The 23,633-nt window shown below is 42.5% G+C and overlaps 2 protein-coding genes across 7 annotated transcripts in view; one reads left to right on the forward strand and one right to left on the reverse strand.

Annotated features, from left to right (window-relative positions):
* Positions 1–6,881, forward strand: part of Plbd1 (phospholipase B domain containing 1) — a 46,766-nt gene extending 39,885 nt beyond the window's left edge. Inside the window, exons 7-11 of the mRNA XM_027429907.2 lie at positions 116–316; positions 414–554; positions 3,693–3,878; positions 5,044–5,150; positions 6,699–6,881. Coding sequence (XP_027285708.1) covers positions 116–316; positions 414–554; positions 3,693–3,878; positions 5,044–5,150; positions 6,699–6,881 — 818 coding nt within the window. The remainder of the gene's footprint in view (positions 1–115; positions 317–413; positions 555–3,692; positions 3,879–5,043; positions 5,151–6,698) is intronic.
* A 4,760-nt stretch (positions 6,882–11,641) lies between these two features.
* Positions 11,642–23,633, reverse strand: part of Atf7ip (activating transcription factor 7 interacting protein) — a 77,532-nt gene continuing 65,540 nt past the window's right edge. For 3 of the 6 annotated variants that reach the window (XM_027429905.2, XM_027429906.2, XM_027429900.2), the window contains exons 11-15: positions 21,238–21,316; positions 19,162–19,320; positions 17,205–17,387; positions 14,774–14,892; positions 11,642–12,315 (exon numbers count right to left, since the gene is read on the reverse strand). In XM_027429905.2, coding sequence (XP_027285706.1) covers positions 11,896–12,315; positions 14,774–14,892; positions 17,205–17,387; positions 19,162–19,320; positions 21,238–21,316 — 960 coding nt within the window. In that variant the 3' untranslated portion in view covers positions 11,642–11,895. The remainder of the gene's footprint in view (positions 12,316–14,773; positions 14,893–17,204; positions 17,388–19,161; positions 19,321–21,237; positions 21,317–23,633) is intronic. The other 3 variants (XM_027429904.2, XM_027429903.2, XM_027429901.2) reach the window with 3 other exon arrangements.

A 23,633-nucleotide genomic window follows, 5' to 3' on the forward strand; every position in this document is an offset into this window, starting at 1 on the left:
CAGAGAAAAGAAAACCATAGCAGCTACTTTGCCAGACCCACAGTGTATAGGATATTGACGTGGCTGCATGAACTATGTGTCCATGTGATGACCTGGGTGCTTTTCATTCCCCTAGGGTTCTTGGAGTCTCTGGATGACTTCTACATCCTTAGCAGTGGCCTGGTCCTGCTACAGACCACCAACAATGTATATAACAGAACTCTGCTGAAGTTAGTGGTCCCCGAGACTCTCCTGGCCTGGCAAAGAGTCCGTGTGGCCAACATGATGGCAGAGGGTGGTAAGGACTGGGCAGAGATCTTTTCAAAGTACAACTCGGGTAAGTGGTTCTGTCTAACATCCTCAGGTGTGCACCCGTACTAATTCATCAGCTGAGATTATTAACCGTGTTGCCCTTGCGTCTCCCAACATTTCAGGTACCTACAACAACCAGTACATGGTCCTGGACTTGAAGAAGGTGAACCTGAAGAAGAGCCTTGACAAAGGCACTCTGTATGTTGTCGAACAAATCCCCACATATGTGCAATATTCGGAACAAACCAAAGTTCTGAGAAAAGGTACCGTCTTCCCAGGCGTCAGGACTGGTGCCTAGCTGTGTGTCCTGGCTTCGTTTCTGCTGTTGTGCAGAAAGCAACAGAGAGAAAGCAACTTAAGGGCGGAAAGGTTTATTTTACTCACAATTCCAGGTGACAGTTCATCATGGTGGGAGAGGCAAGGCAGGAACTTGAAGCAGCTAATCTTCACGTCTGTAGTCGAGAGCAGAAAGAAAACGCACCCGTCCACATGTTCCCCGCTCAGCTAGCTTCCTCTGCTCTCCTATAGTCCAGGCTCCAAACCCACCCACTTTCCGGCTGTCTTCCCCTATCAGTTAAGACAATTGTCCTCCAGACATGCACGCAGGCCAAGGTGATTCTAGGTTGTGTGAAGCTGGAAGTAAAAACTAACCATGACAGTGAGTGTGATGGGGGAATGACAGTGAGTATAATGGGGGATGACAGTGTGATGGGGGGATGACAGTGTGATGGGCTGTGTGGGATGACAGTGAGTATGATGGGGGGATGACAGTGTGATGGGCTGTGTGGGATGACAGGTCTCCCCCATGCCCAGGAAAAGTAAGCCATGAAAGCAGAAGGGACTGGTTAGGGAAAGGAAAGGGATTAATGAGGGTGGGGTAGGGATGACTGGTTTACATCACGACAGCCCTGGCAAGAAGAGAGCGAGGATTGGAGAGGATGCGTCATTCACCTGAGAATTTTTGGGAAGCCAAGATTCAATCCTTGGGCTTCACATGTCTGGGCTGTTCCCTTGGTGGCCAAAACCACCATCTCTGACACCTCACACTAATGGTACCCTCCTCAGTTAGCTTCTATTAGGCTAACTTACCGGTGACTGCACTACAGAGGAAAGTGTCTCTCGGTCCCCTGAGACCAGTGGTTCTCAACCTTCCTAATACCATTTTTTAACATTGTGGTGACCCCAACCATAAAATGATTTTGTTGCTTCTTCATAACTGTAATTTTACTACTGTTAGGAACTATAACGTCAACATCTGATATGCCCTTAAAGGGGTCTGATATGACCACAGTTGAGAACCACAGTTCTAGTACACTCTTCTGGGCCTTTTCTTTGTGTTGTTTGATCTTCACGGGAAAGTTCCAGATAAGCATCATGCTAACCATTTCACTGAAAGGGTAAAAGGCCCAGGAAGAAATTGGAGATGTTCTCACACAAGATACTGAGCACCTTTTCTTTACATTAAAAACCAAAGCCTCCTAGCCTTTGAAAGCAGCTCCGGGATGGCAGCAGCAGGGCTTTTGGGAGGGCATCTGAGCTTGGCATCTTGCTTACAAGAGGGGATGGTACTGCTTAAACATCACCAGGGTGATCTGGGAATAAATAAACTCCCACAGTAAATGCTTTTGTAAATTACAAGGCTTTATGAGAGTGAGGACAAGGAGACACTGGTTTTGGAGGGAGATTTTCTTATATTATTAATTATCGACGGGTTTAATACCAAGACTGGCACTGTAGTAAGAACTGCAGCTGCCTGAACACATTTAGTGTCTACAGTGATCCTTAAAAAGAAAGGATTCCTTGTACACTGCTGGATTACTTTGTGTTGTGATAAACACCATGCTCAAAAGTGACTTACTCAAGTTTATTTTGGCTGACGGCTCCAGAGGGGGAGTCCACAATGGCTGGGGAGGTGTGGCGGCAGGCTGTAGGGGCAAGAAATGGAGAGATCATATCCTCAGTCACAGGCAGGAAGTAGACAAAGCAAACAGGAAGTGGGGCCAGAATGTAACCCTCAGAGCCCACCCCCACTGATGTACCTCCTCCAGCAAGGCTGCATCTCTTAAAAGTCCTGTAACCTCCCCAGACAGCACCACCAGCAGGAAACCAAGTGTTCAAATATACGAGCCTGTGGGGAACAGGGCTCATTGAAAACACCACAGACGCCGGGAAAGTATAAAATCGCTGACATTATAAAGATGGAGACATTAGCACAGAGGTGAACAATTTGTCCAAGGTCACACACCTAACCCTGCTGGAGCTAGGCTCTGTGTGCAGAAAGTGTTACTTCTGTGTCTGTGTGACCTAGTTTGCCCTGGCAATGAGGCTGCTTTCACCTGATAACTTGTGTTGTCCATGTCTCCATTCTTCTTGGTGGGTTCTGTGCCCAGCAAGGTTAAACATTTGCTTTGCCTCTCTCTATAGCTCCTTCCTGGATCAGATTCCCACACAGTAGCAAAAAATGACAAAGATACATGAGGGCTGAGAGAACACAGAGGTTCCACTTTCTGTTATTTCCTGAAGTAGAGAAACCCTAATATTTAAAATTGGAATGGGTTCACTGTACACAGTGATGGTCTTCATAAGGACATTTTCATTCAAGTCCATCCTGAACTTTGACCTCATCCACCCACCATACTCCTCCCTTGCTCCCTCCTTCCACCCCTCTCCTGCTAGGCCTCTCTCTCCCTTTGCCCACACGGTCTCAGTTCTACTTTTGAGCCATATAAATAAAGCACACAGCAGGCAGCGTGACATTTGTCTGAGTCGGGCTCATTTCCCTTCCTGTGGCCATCTCCAGATGCATCCTCTTTGCTGCAGATGACATTTTATTCTTTGTGGCAGAATGTCATATTGTCTTCACCTGCTCATTCGTTGCTGGACAGTGGGCTAGTTCTATTGGTTAGCTACCATAAACAGCACTGCAGTAAACATGGATTCACAGGCGTCACTGTGGTGTGTGGACTTAAGATCTGTGTGCCTTCCCCAGAGCTAGACTAAAGCATATTGAGGCTGGTTTTTTGGGAAACCTCTGTATTGCTTTCCATAGTGGCTAGAGACACCCTTATTTTAACTGATGGTCCTGTAGGAAATAGCCTAGGCCAGTGTAATCTAAGATGTTCCTAGAATTGAGTCACGTGTCTACTGCTTAGTGACTTGAGGTGCAGAAATGTTTTCAGTACTGGAAGCTAATAGCCTGCTGGAGCATGAAAGACACCCCCTACCCCCACTGTGGTTGGCAGGTTCACGTTCACAGCTTCATTTCTTATGCTATTTCGCTTTGCAATCACACATGTGGCAATTCTCAAATGTACTGTCATTCAGTGATGTTCTTGTTTTGCTCCCCTTCTCTTCCTGTCTCCCTCTGCTCAACCCCACCTTTTTCTTCCATTCCAAATCAGGGTACTGGCCTTCCTACAATATTCCTTTCCATGAAAAAGTCTACAACTTGAGTGGCTACCCGATGCTGGTTCAGAGGCTGGGTTTGGACTACTCTTATGATTTAACTCCACGCGCCAAAATCTTCCGGAGAGACCAAGGGACCGTGACTGACTTGGCTTCCATGAAATATATCATGCGATACAACAGTACGTAGCATATTTCTCAAGAGTCATTCTTCAAAATTCCTCTTCTTCCCCATGAAGTAAGAGTCTATGTACGTTTATCATCTTGGACTAGAAGGAATGAGAAGTCGTCTGAATTCAGTATTCAGGATACTATTAATACTGTATACATATTGCTCAACAAATAGAACATTTGCCTCCCTTATAAAATCCCAGAGAACTTTTTGAAAGGCTGGCAGGGTGGCTCAGCAGATAAAGGCTCTTGCTGACAAGGAGCAAATATCCTAGACCCACATAGCGGAAGGAGAAAACTGACTCCCTCAGTTTGTCTTCTGACCACAGCATGCAGACCATGGCATGCTTATGGACACACACACATTTAAGTGCTCTCTCTCTCTCTCTCTCTCTCAATTCTTGATCCTGTCTTCACCTCCCGAATATTGGAATTGTGGATGTATGCAGCCACACTTGGTTCTACAGGTTTTTTTTTTTTTTTTTTTTTTTTTTTACCCGATTCCCCTCTCCAAAAAACTTAATATAGAAGAAATGATCCATGTAGAGCCTTTTCCTTCGCACCTATTGACCTTCCCAAGGACAAAAGCCACTAAAATGCTCATAAATGCTTTCTTTTGATAAAGACTCTCCAAGGAAAACGGTGATTCATGTGCACCCCATCTCTCTCTTCTCTTTACTCTCTTTGGTGTATGGTTCTTGAGGCAGGCTGGGCTGGTGTTTTAGATAGGGTTTCTATTGCCATGAAGACACACCATGACCACGGCAACTCATATAAAGAAAAACATTTAATTGTGGTGGTGGCTTACAGTGCAGAGGTTCAGTTTTTATCATCACGGTGAGGAGCCCGGAAGTGTGCAAGCAGACATGGTGCTGGCTACATCTTGACCAGAAGGCAGCAGGAAGTCACACTGAGTGAAGCTTGAGCAAAAGAGGCCTCAAAGCCCACCAACTCTATGACACTTCCTCCAACAGGGCCACACCTATTTCAACAGGGCCACACCTAATAGTGCCACTCCCCTTGGGGGGCCACTCTCTTTCAAACTGCCACAGCTGGAGAGGCCTGTGGGGTATATTCTTCAGTGATGCGGGCATAAAGAGATCCAAGATCTTACTTTGAATAAGTATAACTCACAATAGTCAACACATGTTCTTTCCCCATCACGGTGTCTCCTAGATTACAAGGTGGATCCCTACAGTGCGGGTGATCCCTGCAATACCATCTGCTGTCGTGAGGACCTGAATGATGCCTCCCCAATCCCTGGAGGTTGCTATGACACCAAGGTAACTAACACACTCTTACTTTCCAATTTACTTCTAATGAGCAGTTAGGCTAGAAGCAAGAGATTTTTGTGGCCTACAGCTCAGTGTCTCCAACCATATATTAAATTCAGGAAGCAGACTGTTCATGTAAATAACAGAATTTACCTCATTATAGAGAAGAATTAATCTTCAACATCCCCACACCATCTACAAGAGTTCTTAGTTATTTATAAATTCATCCATGGAGAGATGGCTCAGTGGTTTAGAGCATTGATTACTCTTGCAGGGGACCAAGGTTTGATTCTCAGAATTGACATGCTGGTGAAGAACCATCTGTAATTCCAGTTCTGGGGAATTCAGTGCCCTCTTCTGGCTTCCATTGGCACTGCAAGCATGTGGTACACATACACACATGCAGACAAAATATTCATATACATAAATCTTTTAAAAACTAATTTTAAAATGTATATAATCACGGTGGCAGTGACATTTTATCAGAGTACTGTGGCTTGTATTAGGCATGAACTTAAGGAACATGTTTTAGAGTAGTTGGCCAGGCACTTTAGGTGTTTGCTGCTCCCAATCTTCCTGTCCTCGAGGTAGCCCTGTAGGTGGTGAGCTCATTCTATGCCTGTAGCTTGAAGATGACGCCCCTTTTGTCTCTGGCTAGTAAAAGAAACTATAGGGACTCCCACATCACTTACACTCACCTTCTCTTAGCCATCCTTCTGGTGGGGAGATGCTTTCCAGAGTCTGAATCCTGACTGCCCCAAATCTAAATCCTAACTGCCCCATCCAGCTAGCTGTGTGAAGGGAACACTTCTGTTCTAAGGATGCTCCATGCTGTACAACCCAAGTAATAAAGAGAAAAAGTGGCACCAGGAAGCCCCAACATGCATTGCTTCTTTTCCATGGTATTTGTACACATTCAAGAGCAAAGTGTGTGGGAAGTGCTTCATTTGTCTCAGGCACCATGAAGAACATCACCTCTGCTGCCATGTGTGGAAGAACCCAAGCCAAGCTTCCATCTGCCAGATGATGGTGCCAGAATAAGTTTAAAATATTCTTTCAGCTACTTCAGATACGTGGGGGCCTTTCCCCTCTAAGGCTGAATCTGCTTCTGCCCCCGAGTCAGGTGTTGGGGAGAGCCCTTCGAGTGTGTGGCTCATCCTTTAGAACCCTTGGTGCTGCCCTGATTACCAGCCTCCACCGAGGATTTGCTGACTGTAACTAGGCCTTTGTTACTCCCAGTATTTCTTACTTGGATCATCTAGGAAGAACAGTCTCGTGAGTTCACTTTCTGAGGAGGAAAACCAAGTCATGGAGACACTAAAGTGATTGTGAAGTGAGTTGTGGAGCTGCAGTTCTGAACTAGTCATCACACTGCAGATCTCCTGTTTGTGCTGCCAAATGCCAAACGCAGACAGAAGCCTATGTCAAGCAAAGGATGCAGCTTCCCGGAAACTGGTCTTTTAAGGGAGGCTCGAAGTATGCCCTTGAGAAGGGGGATGACGGCTACAGAGCCAAATTTCAGATGGTCTTTTAAAATGCTGTCCTCTCTTTTTCCAGGTGGCAGACGTCTTCCTTGCATCTCGGTTTACAGCCTATGCCATTAGTGGCCCCACGGTACAAGATGGCCTCCCAGTTTTTAATTGGAGTCGGTTCAACAGAACTCTCCATAGGGGGATGCCAGAAGTCTTTAACTTTGATTTTGTTACCATGAGTCCAGTTTTGACACAAGACAAGAAGTGAAAGAGGGAGGAGGAAAAAGAAAGCTGCAAATAGGACTCCAAAGGCACTATGTTAGCTATATTTTCCCATCTATACTCTTTAATAAAAACTATTCAATTCCCTTTCATTTTCCACAGATTTTTGTTTTTTGAACAGCAAATGGTTTCCTGCAGGGTGGAGAACTGCAGAACAAACATTATGTATGAAACGAATACACAAAAGGATAGCACAAACCCTATCAGAATCCATTAGCCTCCTTGAGTGCCAGAAGACCCCCATCACAGCCCGTGGTATAACTAAGTTCTGGCCCATTGAGCTTGAAGTAAGATGAGGGCCATTTCCAGACCTATTAAACACCTGCACTTCCCTTGGTCTTTCTCCTTCTCCTGCTGGCCAACGCTAATAATTGGGGGAGCCCAAACAGGCAGCAGTTTGTGATCCTTTCCAGTCATCAATGGGCATTGGGCTGGACATGCATTAGTTGGAAACACCTTACCTAACCAGGCAGAGCGGCTCTGCACAATAACTTCTCTTTCAAAGCTAGCATGTAGGTTGAGTACCAGGGAATTGCCAAAATAGGTTAAATAAGGCACACTCAACAGTGAGCAAGGGTGATTTTGAGCAAAGTGGGTTTTTTTTTAAAGACACACACACACACAGGCTGAGAACTCTCAGAATGAATCAGAGTACCCAGAATGTTAAAAACCCAGTCATTTATTTCAAAGTATAAATTTCAGGCTTGCTGGACAAATCCCCACTACAGTTAACACTTACACAGACGGCACTCTACTGTACATTTAGGAAAGAAAAAACTTTCAAAACCTAATAAAAAATAGGGCAACTTGCTACTGCCCCATTAATATTAGACCTTAGGAAGGTCTTACATCATCTTACTATTTACACTTCCAACTGCAATCAACAAAAATCAGGATGCACATTTTCCTACGAGGGGTTTATTTTTACATTTATGTTTGAAATGGTTGATAACCCCAGAAGGTGTTTGATTGCTTAGTTCCCTTATTTACAAAAGGAAAAAAATCATTTAAATATTTAAATGATAGGTACTCAGCTGTCTACATATAAAACACAAAAACAAAAGCTCAAACATGATAAGATCATTTGAAGATGAGACCAGTGTGTCTTCAGCTCCTCCCGTTCAGCTGCCTCAAGGGGATGAGTTTTAAGAATTAGGTAAGTCTCCTACACTGAAAGACCCCTCATGGTAACTGTTCTGTAGTGATATATTATTTATGATTTATTAAAGCTTGCCTGAGGATTCAGAAAGCAAAGCCAGCCACAGGCCATAGAAGCCAGACACACATCTTTAATCCCATCAGCCAGAAACAAGGAGGTGGTGGTACACTCCTTTAATCCTAGGACTCAGGATTAAGAGATAGATGGCCATCCAGATCTGCACAAGAGTGAATCAGTCTAAAAGAGAATTATAGCTCACGCCTTTAATCCCAACATTAGGGAAGTACATAAGACAGAAGCAAGGTCTCAGAGGGGGATCCATTCTCCAGCCACACTGAGGAGAGGCAGCAGTTTGAGACTTGGTGAAGAGCCCTTTCAGCCTGAGCTAGAGGTGAGAGCTAGTGTCCAGATGCTTTGCTTTTCTGATCTTCAGCTTGAAGCTTGGACTCCAATATCAGTCTCTGGGTCATTTATTTATCCATGTTACACTGCTCTAATCTTTGTGTGCATGCCCCTCAAATATTTCTTTAAAGCCATTAGCCCAGAAAATAATTAAGGAAGACAGAATCACACATGACTACAGTGTTATTATCTATGCCCAAGAACATGTGTATGTCCATGAAGTCAAACAGGTGACCCAACCACAGGGAAGCAAGAAGAAAAAATACCATATTGAGGATACTGAAATGGCCTAAGGTAGAGTCAGGGAGAACACCTGGAAGGTTTCTTTGTGGTACCTGTGGTGCGAGATCATAGCACCTGGCAGACAGTGCCACACACAGCATCTTAAATCGCATTCACTACTGTGAAACTCATGGGAAGTGACATGCCTACCAGGCAGCAGTGACACCAAGTGACAATTTAGAGGACATTCAAAGCAATGGAGCAAGCAACAAGAACACCCGTCCAGTGTGTAAAGAAAGCTCCACAGAGATGCACCTGAAATGGCCAAGATTCTTGTTTTTAAAGGAATCCCTTATCTGGCACACGGGTGGAGGTTTAAGGAGGATACCTCTCTGTGAGGTAAATGGTATCCCAACAAGAATTACCAAGGAAGAAAGCTCAGTTTCTTCCATAAAGTCAAACTGCATCACACAGTACAAAGTATTCCGCAGAGCTTAAAAATCAAGCCCGAGAAACTGAGGGACAGTCACCTTGTCAGATTAACTGTCACAAGATGCTTTTTCGTATGCCATTCGAGAGAGCATGAAGGAAAGAGGCGTACTCACACTAAAATGGTGAGAAGTACTCTGACAAAGTGCAAAGTAGAGGTGACAAATATTGCTGTCGCCATTCATTACCGTATAAACATCTGACACTTCAGGCTGAAACTTCTCAAGTTTCCAGGATTCCCAGTAAGGCAATACTTACCAGGGCTAGCAGGCTAAAAATGTAGCAAACTTCAATTCCCAAAATGGGACAAGTGAGCGTATTTGTAATACTTTGAGAGATACCAAGGAATCAAAGAGAGCCATGGGATGTGAACTGCTGCTAACTATCCTGATGGCTGGAGCCTGCAGCTACATCTACAAGTCCTCCAGTGCCCCCAGAGACAAGCAGACAAAAACCCATCAGCACTTACATTTGCCCCACGGAAAAAGCCTAGCACATCCCATGAAACCCAACAAGGCTGCTGCCCAAAGCCTCATGGAAGGTTATCTGAGTAGCCTGTATCCACAAATGTATTTACCCTCAACAATTAGTCTCTCTTCATACCTTCTTTCCAATTTGGAGTAAACAATTCTCAGTAATTACTTTCTGCAGGAAATCTACATCTAGAGCCATTATTTGATTTTTTTCCCCCTTTGACAAAAACACCCCCAGTAGAAGACAAAACAATGAAATGTAGTAATTCCTCTGCGCTTTCTTCCCCTGATTATATAACACTATGAAAACTTAAGAAGTAGAAAACAAAAAGTGATTAGTGAATATAAATAAAAATATTCATCCAGAAAAACTTCCACTGGCTACTGGGCAGTCAGTAAAAATGGTTTTAAATGTGTTTCTCTACTATATAGATAGGAATGATGTTGAACAGAGCACTGAGCCTGTGCTCCCACAAAAGGTGAAGATACAAACACACTGGTACAGAGAGGCGCTCACACACAGCTAGAAGATAACTGCTTCCATTCCAAATCCTCATTACCGTAACATGGGCAACACTTTAGCATGATCAGGACTCTATGGAGTACTTGCTATATAACTGCTCGCCACATTTAATGTGTGGAAAACGGATTCTCATGCGGTCTCCTTTTTCTCAGAGTGGAAGGTTAGGAGCATTTACATTTTGGCAACTGCAGGCTTCCTTCATCAACCAAAGTTCACACCGAGGATGACAGAACAACACGAGTGCGACATCACCAAAGACAATTTCTTCACAACTGAACGGTTCCTGCTGTAAGCTATCAGAGGAACAAACACACAGAGGGAACGGAGCACCCTGCTTTGAATGCCAGGAAAAGTGAATGACTGATGTATTTTGAGAAGGCAGAACTATGACAGCTTGAAAGTGACTTCAAGAACTCCACAATGCTTCACTCACTCATTCATTCATCCATCCCTCAGTGCTCACCCTCCTCCTCAGCCAGCTCTAAAGCACCTTGCTGACTGCCCTGCAGCTGACAGCCCTTGAAGGTGCAGGCATTAGCCTACTCTGTTAACTTTGCTGAGCACGAAAAATACTGGAGTGATGGGATCTAAGAGTTTATGTGAAATGACCCAAAAGGATATGCTTCTAAGTTCTATCCAAAGTTGATGAAATCAGGCGCCACTTGGCACCACCAAAACCAAGTGAAGACTGAAGCAGGAAGGGCCTCAAAGAAGGAGGTGAGTCTGAGCTCCCGCTCTTTTATAAACAGGGACATTTACTGCCTTAGAAAGAGCATTCTCCCACAAGTGATGAGATGAGCCAGAACTTCCTTCAGGTTCTCTAACAATGCAACATGAATATTAAAACAAGTTTAATGAAAATTTTTCTTAAAAATATGGGTTATTTTATGAAGAGTTAAATAATGGGCAAAAATAGAAGTATGTCCTTAAAAGAAAACAGTAAAAATTTTTGGAGTTAAGTATAGTGATGATACAGAAGATGAAGAAAGCACACAACACACCCTTACACACCTTGGTTTTAGAAATGCATAAAGGGCTTGGTATCCTTGGTGACAAAGAGGAACAAATGAAAGTTAAAGAGGGATAAACAACAATGGGCACATGGTCTCTGTATCTCTGTAGCTTGTAAGGCACAACACAAATGGAGAAGCCAGATTAGGGACTCGGTGCAGATATATTTTTCACCTAATCAGCAACTCAGAAGAAATCAAAGAAAATATGGAGAGAACACGTCCTCTGTTCAAATTCATCTATTTTAAGCTAAATATTTTTCTTTTTTATTTCTTTGGGTTTTATTTAGATTCTTTGATCTTCTAGATCCCCCTAAAGACCAGCAACACACTTCAGATTCTTTCATCTACTTACTTCCTACTGGAAGAGAGGTAATCTGCGTGACAATGGAGACTGCACGTGATAACACACAACTAGAAATTTAAAAATGAAAACAAAACAAGAAAGAAGACACTCACAAACACCCATACGTATTCCCCAGCCTCAAAACTAAAGCAAGGATCAATTTACATTTCAAAACCCTGAAACTTGACTTGTTCAGGGGAAGACTTGCTTTATGGGCTGAATTTATTATACTTCAGTTATAAACAAACGTAGTGTGTACACTCATCTGTCCAAGAGATCTTGCACAAGGTGGATTTTACATTGAATTTCATGCACAAGATTAAAAACAAGCCCAAAATGTGGAACTTTGAAAAGAGGAAGCTAAAGGCTCCAAGGTCTAACTGTTCTGGGAGGAAGAGATCACGTCCGTGGACTGAGGGTCACAGAAAGGCCCAAAACGGCCATAAATGTCCTTGGCGCGCACTGCAAAGTAGTACTTGCTGCCAGACACAAACTGAGTGAGAGTGCAAGCCATGGGTAAGGGGAGGGCTTTGACTTCGCCAATCTTCTTCCACTGAGAGGGCACAGTGGCACTGGGTTCCTCATGGTAAGCATAGAGATGGTAGCTGTCAACAGCGGCACAGCTTCGGTCCACCTCCAGGACACTCCAGGACAGCACGATGCCGTTCTGACTCTGAACTCGTGCCAACTTCAAGTGTGGTTTCTGAGGCAGAGAAGTGCTGGCAGCTTCTGGGGGCAGACGCTGTGGCTGCGGGGCTTCAGGTAAAGGTGCTGGGTGCATGGGACGTGGGGGCTCCTAGAAAAAGAAAAGATGTGTTGATTTTTAGCCATTATAGAATCACTTCAGAAGATACCTTAGTGATCATAGAGAGCTATCACTTTACATTAAGAACTCTGAAAAATTCTACTCAGTGAAACACAACTAATCATACCCCAAACAATGGTGCTAAACTTACTCAACTATATTTCCTAGACGGAAAATACATTCCTAATGGAATATCATTGAAGAGATGCTGACACAGTGGGGATCATCTATGTCTAACAAATAATTTACAATTTAATCTTCTCTACCACAGATTCTCATTTTAGGAAAGCATTTAAAAATTATGTGTGACATACAAATTGGCACATAAAACCACACTCACATTAAACCTACAATGTCTTTTATACAAAGACAGCAGCACACATATAATAATGCTGAACATGAATAATGCTCTTGGTCAGTCTGGATGAAAAAGGTGATACAATGAAAGACAGGAGGACTTATAGATGCAGAAATGGCCAAATGCCCCGCCACCAGCCTGTTAACCGGGAAAGCATGAACAGAGGAAGCAGGGAGGTTAGCAGACAAGAGAGAGTGTTAACATTTCCTCTGGCACAGGGTACATCCAAAAAAAAAAAAGAGCCATCAAACAGATGCAGTGAGCACAAGTGCAATATACTCCTCGCTGACTTTGTACTGGAGTTCAAATGTCATTCCTTAGCAAACTTCATATAACACAACATTTGTCTGTATTTCAGGGTAGGGACATAGCTCAGTGCAAACAACTGATGGATGAGGTCCTAGGTTGATCTCCAGCACCCCAACAGAGCAAAGCAAAGCAAAACTTCAGATTGAATTAACTAGTGGATAACAGGCTACTAAATGCTTTTAGTCAAACTTTTAAAAGTAGAAGACAAATTATTCTAAAAGCTGCATAAAAAAAAAAAAAAGTGCCAAGTAACAGGGCAAATGTGATTCTCCTTAGGGATTACCATTGAACTGGAATCCAAAATCTACTAATTACCATGAAAGAGGGCATGCAAAACTATTATAGTCTACTATGAGAAGAGATACTCGAAGGACAGAAGGGATGTAGGTGTTAAGACTACAGGACTGAAGCCAGAAAGAGCTTGAATCATATAATGATGGTTTCAGGGAATGCAGATGTTTGCTGAAAGGCATTGTTCCTGGCGGTAAAGAAGTTACACATAACATTTGTGGAGAGACAAACACATCACCAGTTAGCAGACAAAATCAAGTGTAGAGAAGGCCCAAGTTTAAGGGACTAACACACTGAAAACTGGGATCAGGCCTGAGGGAACAGCAGCCATAGCTATACTCCTGTATTGATCTCCTCCTGAGTGACTAATCATCTCAGTTCATTAAAACCACACAGTTTAAGACAGGCTGGCTGAAGCCATGGGCTTAAGAAAGCCTTGGAATTTAATGGATTTGCTTAGAGCTTCTGTGGCCTACTATATTCCTTCTAGTTCTTTAACTGCTTATGCTTGTTGAATCTACTCAAGTCCCCCAACTAGTGAAAACTAGTCAAGTTTTGTTTTGTCAGTGCAGTTGGGATTTCTGTTGAAGTTTTTGGGAAGAAATACATCACTAGGTATTTACTTAAAATAAGCAAGTGTGGCTACACAGGTCAGTGGACCCTCTGCAACAGCAACTCCTGAAGACTAAGGCAAGAGGACCACAGGTCTGAGGCCAGTTTGAACTACAAGGAGACCGGCCTCAAAGGAAACCAACAAATGTACCAAGTGCTGTAGGAATACAGTGGCACACAGAATAAACTGTCAAGTGCTTATAGGTATGCACAGTTGTCCTTAAAAGCTTTAAAATTGCATTAGAATAAAATAAGAAGTCAACGTTTCTAGCAAAACAATTTACAGAGCAAAAAGTTTCAGAAGCTCTGGTCAGTTATGAAGTGGAAAGCTCTCCTAGTTGCTATATTATAATTCCCTGAACAAAGCAAAGCATTCTTTTGTAGCTGCAACAGTAATGGCAAATTTGCCGTGTACCTCAAAACAGCCAGAACTGAAAAAGGGAAGCTCCAGGGGCACCTGAGATCTGGCTGGGTCTAACTAACTAAACACCTTCATGACATACTATCCTTTTATATTTTATGTTACTTTTTTTTTAATGAGACTACCTCTACTAATCCCCATAGAATTATGAGGGCTAGAGCAAACAATGAAGTTCTTAGAGTGGCAGGGACACAGACGCTCAGTCAATGATACTACTGTTCCACCAAAAGTAAGCAAGAAAAAAAATCACTGTTCAGCTCGAGGTTCTAGGGCTGGGAATGTGGATCATTCACACACACACACACACACAGGCAGACTCAGGCAGATCAGGGTGAGGCCAGCCTGGTCTACTGAGTGAGTTTTAGGAGCCAGGGCTACACAGAGAGACCCTAAAGCAAAGGAACTAACAATAACAAGAGGCAAAGGAGACTAGAAGGATAAGAAAGCCAAGCACTGACATTTACAGTGTGCACTTGTGGCGGCCGGTGATGCACCGTGAGCTGAGGCCCTGCTGATCCCAGGGTCAGCCCGTTGTTTACAACATACGTGGTTGTCTGAGGCACTCGAACTGTAACACCTGCAAAAGAAAATGAAGCATAGTATAAGGGAAATATCAAAATCCTACTGTGAATTTGTTTGGGTATTATAAACACTACTAATAAAACAATATTTTACAAATTCAAGAGGGAAAACGTTTCCAACTGAAGTCTCCAGTCAGCCAAACTGTGACTTAACCATGAGGATAAAGAAATCAAGTTCAAGCACTTTCACAAGCTCTTGCTCAGGTCGCGCTGTAGACTGCAAGCAGCAACATGCCATACGAGAACAGCACAAACACACAGGTCTTTATAGCGACAACCAGAAATGAAAACCCCAAGTGTGGGCAACAGCCAGACTGGAGCCAAAGGTGGACAGACAGCCGCTGTCATCAAAATCCCCCTTGGGGCGAGAGAGGAGGCTTAGCAGGAAGAGCAAAAACCGCTCTTAGGAAGGACCTGCATTTGGGTCCCTGCACCCATATCAGGTAGCTCTCATACTCAAACTCCAGCTCCAGGTGACCCAACATCCTTTTCCAGCCTGTGAAGACCGACAGACACACAGACACATACACACACGAACAAATGAATAAAATCTTCTTTAAAAAAGTCCCCAGTCCTATGTTCTTCACTTTCTCTTTAGATACTGCTAATCAGCTGTAGACACTTCCCCACAAGGAAAGCTACTGTGACATTACCCAAGGTCAATACAAGTAGAGAATTTAGAGCCATCTACTATCCCCACTATGTTCCCGCCAGACATTTAGTGCTTGATCTAAGCTAGTCTTGCCAGGTGCCCTGGCTGTTCCAATCGAACAACGGCCTAGAGAAAATCCTTCCAAACTTGAGAGAGCTAAAGCTAGACTATGATCCCAGGGCTCCATTTAGTTTAATTTTTTTCCTAGAAGCAAACACTTCTGGGAATTATTCGTTTTTGAAAACAGCTAATTTGTGCTCATTTTATAAATATAAGTACATATACACAAATATATCAGCATTGAAATTTTACACTATATATTTATGTATGTAGGACAAACATATACAAGTGACACCTACACTGTTGACAATAAATAAAGGGTAACAGAGCTGATCAGAGAAACAGGGAGGATGGCAGACAGGAAGACGGGGTGGTTAATAAAGACGGAAGAGTGATAAAGTCCTGCTTCCTAATATTGTACAGGTCACTTGTGGTTCACTTCATTACTTTCCTTTAAACTTCATTTATGCATTTTTATGGGTCTATTTATTTGGGCTTTTTGAGGTAGGGTCTCATGTAGCTTAGGCTGGCCTTGAAATCACTATGTAGCCCAGGACGACTTTGAGCTTCTGATCCGATTGCCTTCACTTTCCAAGTGGGTGCACCTAATAATGCCCAGCTTCTAAACCTTAACTTGATTTCATATGCTATATTCTACTACTAAGGCATATAATATATAATATATAATATATATACATATATATTATATATATTCTATGCTACTAATATATAGTATTTTAATTTAATAGAAAATGGTTATAATTATAGCTCAAATAAATTCTAAACTTTAAATTTTTCCTTCCTTTCATTTCCCTAGCTGCTTTCCATGCCTTTTCAGACTACCAGCATAGACCACCTTTGCCTCGATGTTCCTTTTCTGGGTTAAGCCACAACTTACCATTCCAACTCTAATTTGGCTATTATTAAGTGTAGAGCTTAAAGTACATGCCTTTCAACCTCAGCATGGAGAAAGGGAGGCAGGGGTAGGTAGCCTTCTGCGAGTTTGAGGCCAGCGTGGTCAACACAGCAAGCTTTCATTCAGCCAGGGATATATGGTGAGACCCTGTCTCAAAACATTAATAAGTATCTAAAGGGTTGTTATAATATGGACCATTAACAAAGTTAAACTGAAGGCAATATAAAGACTACAAATCCTACTGTATGCACGTTCAATTTCTCTCTTTTAGCCATAAGAAGGGCTGGATGTAGCGATGCACACCTTTAATCCTGGCCCTTGGGAGGCAGAGGCAGGTGGCTGGATCTCTGTGAGCTCAAGGCCAGCCAGAGACCCCATCTCTAAATAAATAATTAGGAGAAAAACTGATAAAATATCTTCAGAGTTCTTTTTGATGGACAACACTATATACTTTTGGTCAACTGAGAAATGTACACATTGTGGAGTGCTGAAGCTGAACTACTCATGTTCTTACCATTTGTTCTATGAAATCCCTTAAAATCTCCGGTTTCAGCAATCTTCCCTGCACTACAGTGTTACTAACTGTACCATGAAGGGTTTTGCTATATCCCTAATGTCATCAGCTAATGTCAGGACAGAGCAGCACACAAAGCCATACAGAAGAAAAGAGCCTATCTTACTGTTTTGAGGGTTGACCTGGCGGACAGCAGGAGCCTGCATAACAGTCCCTCGTAGTGGAGCCTGAGCTGGTGGTGCTGGGACAGTTGTATAAACCACCTGGTGGTTTGCAGGAGCTCTTGGTACAGGGAGTCTTGTGGTCACCTGAGTTACTGGTCGATGTGTTACATTCACGGTGGTTGGAGCTAATGGGAGGCAACAAGAGATACAAGAATGGAGTTAGTGCTATGTAAAGAAGACAGCATAAAGCAGTAATTACCATCACACAAAATCTACCGTGGGGAGAAAGACTGTCAGGCTTGAGCCACCCACTCGTCACATACCTCAAGCCCTTCCCCCACTTCAGGTGTGTCTGTCTGTCTAGCTGAGCTAACTATATGGCAAGGGACAGAGGCAGAGCAGGCCATTTCATACCAATAAGGAACAAGTTCAGTGAAACCTACCAGGCAGCACCCAGCCACACTCATCGACTCAGCAGCCACAAGAGAAACAGCCGGAAAAGCTCAAAGAACAGACCCATCCAATACTACGTAAAGGGGGAGTCCAGCATCTGATGACAACCGCCAATGTGTCTGCTTATCTAGTAACACTTCCTTCTAAACTATAAATTAGGTAACTGTCACCCTAACTTTGGATCGAGGTAAAAGAGACACAGAACTGCTAAGGTTTGAATGCAATAATGGCTATATTTAGATAGAAAAATGGCATTTACATATAAAGACCAACATCAAACATCTATACTGGAAATAGTCACACAAACACATGTTTTTGGCTAGAAATGCCAGCAGGGCAGACAGCAGCTGGAGCTGCAGACCATGAGATCACATCAGGATTCTGGAAGGCAAATGCTCTGTAGTCACCACACTCACCAACATTCACTTACCACACAAAGAACAACTTCAACAATCTCATGCTCAAATCACATTTAGCTATGTCTTCCTTCCTCAGAGGGGTATTTGTGGAAGCACTCTGCAGACAAATCTCTGAGCTATAACCTAACTTCCAAGAAGCCATACTGCCTTGGTTGACTTCTAAACAGCTTATGTGAAATAGGTTACATACTCTTGAAATGTAGTAGCAGGTAAAATATTAGCATGAACTTCTTGATAGGATGGTAGGTTGGTTAAAACTACCTTGAACCTCAGACCATGCCTCAGTGGAGATGGAGTTTCTGTTCCACCTGGTCCTACAGACACTTTGCCTCAAATAAACACACTAAGACTTACATTAATTATGAACTGTTAGCCAATTGCTCAGGCTTCTTACTGGCTAGCTCTCTCTTAAATATTAAGCCATTTCTATTAAGAACCCATTCCTATTAATTTAAGTATTTCTACATGGCCTTACCTTAGCAAAGAACACCCATCGCATCCTATCTTCCCTGTAGCTACTTGGTGTCTGCCCCTGGCCACCTCCATCTGCATCCTCGCCCGAGAATTCTCATCTTGTAGCCCTGCCTATACTCCCTGCCTGGCTACTGGCCAATCAGTGTTTTATTCATCAACCAATAAGAGAAACATGCAGACAGAAGAATATCCCCATCAAGAGACTGCTTACCTAGCAAGGTTAAGGCCTTAGGTTAAACCTCCAAACACACACACACACACACACACACACACACACACACACACACACACACACCATATATACCAGTCACTGAAATTTCTTGGTTATATTCCGAACAAAATCCTTACAAGTAGCCTTTCCAGAGAGGCAAATGGTTTATTTCTGCTCTTCTAAGCAGCTAATGACAATGACATAGATAAAGTTTCAGAATTATTCTCTACTTATATTGCTCAGTGAGCAAAGCCAGGCCACATCACATGTTCAAAACCACAAACATTCTCATGAAAGTGTAAGAATGATTCTTAAGGTTTTATTGATTCTTCACACAATTCCATAACCACAGTGTTCTATACACAAACTAACGTTCCCTCTCGGTGACTTAGCAAAAATTACCTGTGGGCAGTAAGTGGATAGTTGTCTGAGATGGCCCACTTGTCGGCACCCCAGATGGCTGAGCAGGTGGTGCTGGCTGAATGGGCTGCAACGGTCGAGATATGGGCTGAGAAGTGCTCATAGTTGGCGCAGGCGGCTGACTTAGCTTTTTGGGATCTGCTAATTAAAACATAAGATACGTGGTTGGTGACAGGCAACACAAGCAGCACAGACCTGACTTTTACCGGGGAAACTGCTTGCACTTGCAACTCCCTCTTCAAAAACAACATTTTTCTTTTCTCATTATGTAGGATTTTGCTGATTTGAAAACCTGTTTAAATATTCCACCGGTGCTTCTTAGCAGACACCAACTCACACTTTTAGAGGAATAGAGTTTTATTTTTTAGTGCAAGAACTTTCTGGATTCAATGTATCATACTGACTAGGATAACTTCATTGCAAAAACATACATTTGTATGTATTCATACACCTATCATCACAGACATTCTTCTAGATAAATAATGTAAACTGATGGCTGTCCCTGGCCTTAAACTTCAATTCTCAGAGTTTCTTAGATCTGCATTAAGTGCTTGCTCATCATCACTGTTTCTTCAAGTATAAAGGCTGAAAGTATCAAAAGGGTCTCTGATGGCCTACAAAATAAATGTCTACATCTCAGACAAACCTAACATTTAAAAACTCTTGGATGGCATGCTGTGAAGAGTATCAGATGACCCTCATCCATTCCATCCTATGGAATTTCTCATTAAAATATAACCAAGAGCTTATCTCAACACAACAATGTACTTCTGAATGGGAGAATTCACATGACCAGAGGTGAGGCAGTGAAAGCAGCCCCAAGAGGCTAACATGCTGGCAGGCAGGATGCCTGGACTCATGGCTAGCTCTGCCCTCCCAGCATCCTACTTCAGTATTTATTTTTTGTTCCTCTAAGAAGTTCTGAGAGCCAAACCAATCTATGAAAACAAACTGAGCACAACTGAAAGTGAAATGACGATTTGAACAGTCTCAAATCCCCATCAGACAAGTGTATCATCACACCCGAATGAGGTCAGCCTTGATGAAGGGCAGGATAATTGTCTCAGCTGAACCTCAGCTGTATACAGTTCTATAGTAATTAAAGTTAACTACATTTACTTAATTTTATTTCTCCCAAAACAAGTGTCTTATACTCTAAAATATGACTTTGTTAAACCTTTGTTTATTAAGTTTATTGACTTCAAGATAAAATAATTAGCATTAGATCTTTTCAAATGCATACTTTATCATCATGGTTTTATACATGTCTGTGAACAAGGACACTGATAGCCAAAGAGTCTGAAACACTGTAGTTTGAATCATGACTGGAGATTTAAATTATAAATCACCACAGTAAAGACTACATTAGTGTACATTGATGATGGTGGTGACCGTGATGGTGATGAACAACCTCTGAATTTTAACTCAGGACTTTCCCATTAGAATTAACCAAGGAACATTTATTCATGAATCCAAAGAATATGGCTTAGTATCCATCCAATTTAGTTTCAGAATACTGTAACTAAAAAAATTTATTAGGAATGATTGATGAAAATGATTATTAAATTTTGATTTTTATTTACATAGCACTAAAGGAAACCAATTCTAAAGATCAAAATTCAATGGACATACACTTAAAAGTCTCTACACTAGAAGAGGGGGTGAAAGGAAGAAGAAGGGAAAGGGGGAAGAGACGGGGAAGGGGGAAGAGACGGGGAAGGGGGAAGAGACGGGGAAGGGGGACCAAGAGAGCAAGCAAGCAAAGGAGACTTGATTCTTGGGTCTCCTGCAGATTCTGCTGCTTCCTGAGGTTCCTTAAACTCTAGATGAAGGAGAGGACTCGATAGAGAGAGCAATGGGGCTAGCAGGCATAACGGAAGCATTCTAACTGCTGATTTCCTCTATAGCTTGCTCATCTTCATTCAGGATTTGATTGCTGTTTCTTAGTTCTAATTCTAAAAGGGATATAGATACATCAATTTTACCTTCCCAAAATATCACCAAATATTAAGAGAGAAATGTCATTATAGCATTTCTTCGAAGAATTATATTTAGTACCTTGTGTAGTTCCACTCTCTTCATCGTCCATTGTGAGGTCAATGACACCACTTGAATCATTGCTAGAAGCTTTCCCACTCTGAAAAACAAAACTTGGTTGATTTTCTAATGGAACTGGCAAAAGCCAAGTAAGTGGTGGTAACAGGCAAAAGTTGGCAGTAACTAGTTCAAGCCAGGCCCCTAAATACCTTTACCTCAACAGTTTGACAAGGAAACAGCACAGCACAGCACAGCACAGCACAGCTGTGAGTTCAAACTCACAGAGCTGGCAGATGTCTCAGCCAAGCCTGGCGTTTGCACTCTAGTGCTCGCATGGTGACAGAAAAGAACTCGTTTCCTCCCACAGTTGTCCTCTGACCTCCACTTGCATGTTTTGGCATGTGAGCACTCATACACATACAATTACCAGCACATATAATAAGTAAAACATAAAACACTAATTATTGCAATACATCATAATTTTCAAATACTTCCTAACAAAATTCTAATAGTTTTAAAACTAAAGCTGTCTGTTACAGAGAGCTGCTGTAAGTGCTACACGGTTAAATACAAACAATATCCATTTTCTGACAATGAAGGCACCAGCCAGTCTTACCCTAGGTGATCAGTTATGGATGTATCAAAACACTAAGGACTACATTCACAGTGAAGCTGCAAAGAGAACTGAAATGTACACACACACACACACACACACACACACACACACACACACACACACACCCCGCCACACAGTAAAAAACCACGTGGCTATGTCATTAGGGGTTGTCCAATTTGACTAAACTCAGCACAGTGTCCAAAATCATTATAAGACAATTAGGATTAAAATCAAAACCAAAGCCAAGAGTAACAGAAGAAGGTAGACCAGCACTGGCTGCAGAGCCAGCATCTGCAGTCAGACAGACTAGCTGCAGCTTACGATCCAACTTGTGAGCTGTAGGAATTACTCTCTAAATGAAGAGGTGTAAGCCAATTACAAAGATTAACACAAATGTATGCACAAAATGCCTAACATCACACAGGAAATACGGTATCGCTTAGCAAATGATAATCATAATTTGGCATGTCATCTTGAGATGGACTCTTAATAACGAAGGTGTTCATCTGTAAAACTCAAGTGGGAACTAAAGACAGCAGAAACTGGGCCCCCCTTGGATATGGCTCTCCAGGTAGAGGTCCTTGTTCCAGCACCTGACCACCTTGAGTCTAATCTCCAGGCCCCACCAGATGGATGAAGGAGAGACTGACATCCACAGCCACCCTCTGCCCACAAGAGCACTGTGGAACATATACACAAGAGATAAATGTAGTAGGAAACATTAGAAAAGAATTCCCTGACTTTAGAAAATCCAGGCCCAATCCTAACACAGTTATTCTAAATCTTGTAAAACACTTTCTAAAATAATTTCATAGATGTTTAAATAATTACAAACACCAATACAAACCAGTTGAGTGGTTTAATTCAAAGTTAAGTTTCTAGTCCTCGAGGAATTCTAAGTCATTTACTTACTACCATCATGTGTTATTTATAAGGTTCAGTTTTCAAAATCTACCAAATTTTGAAATCAGGGACCAGAGACATTACAAGACATGGAAGGGAAAAAACAAAAACACACAGTAACGTGGATACATATAAATAAATAATCAGCAAAATCAGATTCCAGTCCAATACTATCTTCTGGAGATTATGAGTGCAAAGTAACTATGAAAAGTATGATATTAACAACTGAATAAATAAGAAAAACTAAAAGGAAAAAGAAAAAAGCATGGGGTTGAAAATGATTATCAGAGAAGAGAGTAGCTGGACATGCTAGAAAGAGGATGGCTGAGTGGGTAGGTAAGAGAGCAGCATATTGTTCTTGCAGAAGACCTGAGCTTCATTACCAGATACCAGGCAGCTGGCTCACAACTGCCTCTAGCTCTCCCATCAAGGAATCTGACGCCCCTAAGTACCCCATACACAGACATCCTCCACATGCACAAAGAACTAAATAATCTTTTTTTTTTTAAATTGTCTGGAGCGCCTGATGTAGTGGCACACACTCCCAACACAAAGGAGGCCAAGGAAGGAGGATCTCTGTGAGTTTGAAGCCAGTTTGGCTAAATAGTGAGTTCCAGGACATCCAGAGCTATATAGAGAGACCTGTCTCGAAAACAGCCCTCTCTAGTAAAATAAATAAAAATAGCTTAAATCTCTTTTTTAAAAAAGTTAGTTGAAGTAGGTGGGTTGGGGGAGATCAGACAAGAGGAAGGGATAAAGAGCAGGTTAAAAAAAAACTAAGGAGGCCAGGCATTGGTGGCACACGCCTTTAATCCCAGCACTCTAGGGGGAGGGAGGCAGAGGCAGGAGGATCTCTGTGAGTTTGAGGCCAGCCTGGTCTACAGAGCAAGTGCCAGGA

Source organism: Cricetulus griseus, chromosome 8, assembly GCF_003668045.3.
Source record: "Cricetulus griseus strain 17A/GY chromosome 8, alternate assembly CriGri-PICRH-1.0, whole genome shotgun sequence".
Lineage (NCBI taxonomy): Eukaryota > Metazoa > Chordata > Mammalia > Rodentia > Cricetidae > Cricetulus > Cricetulus griseus.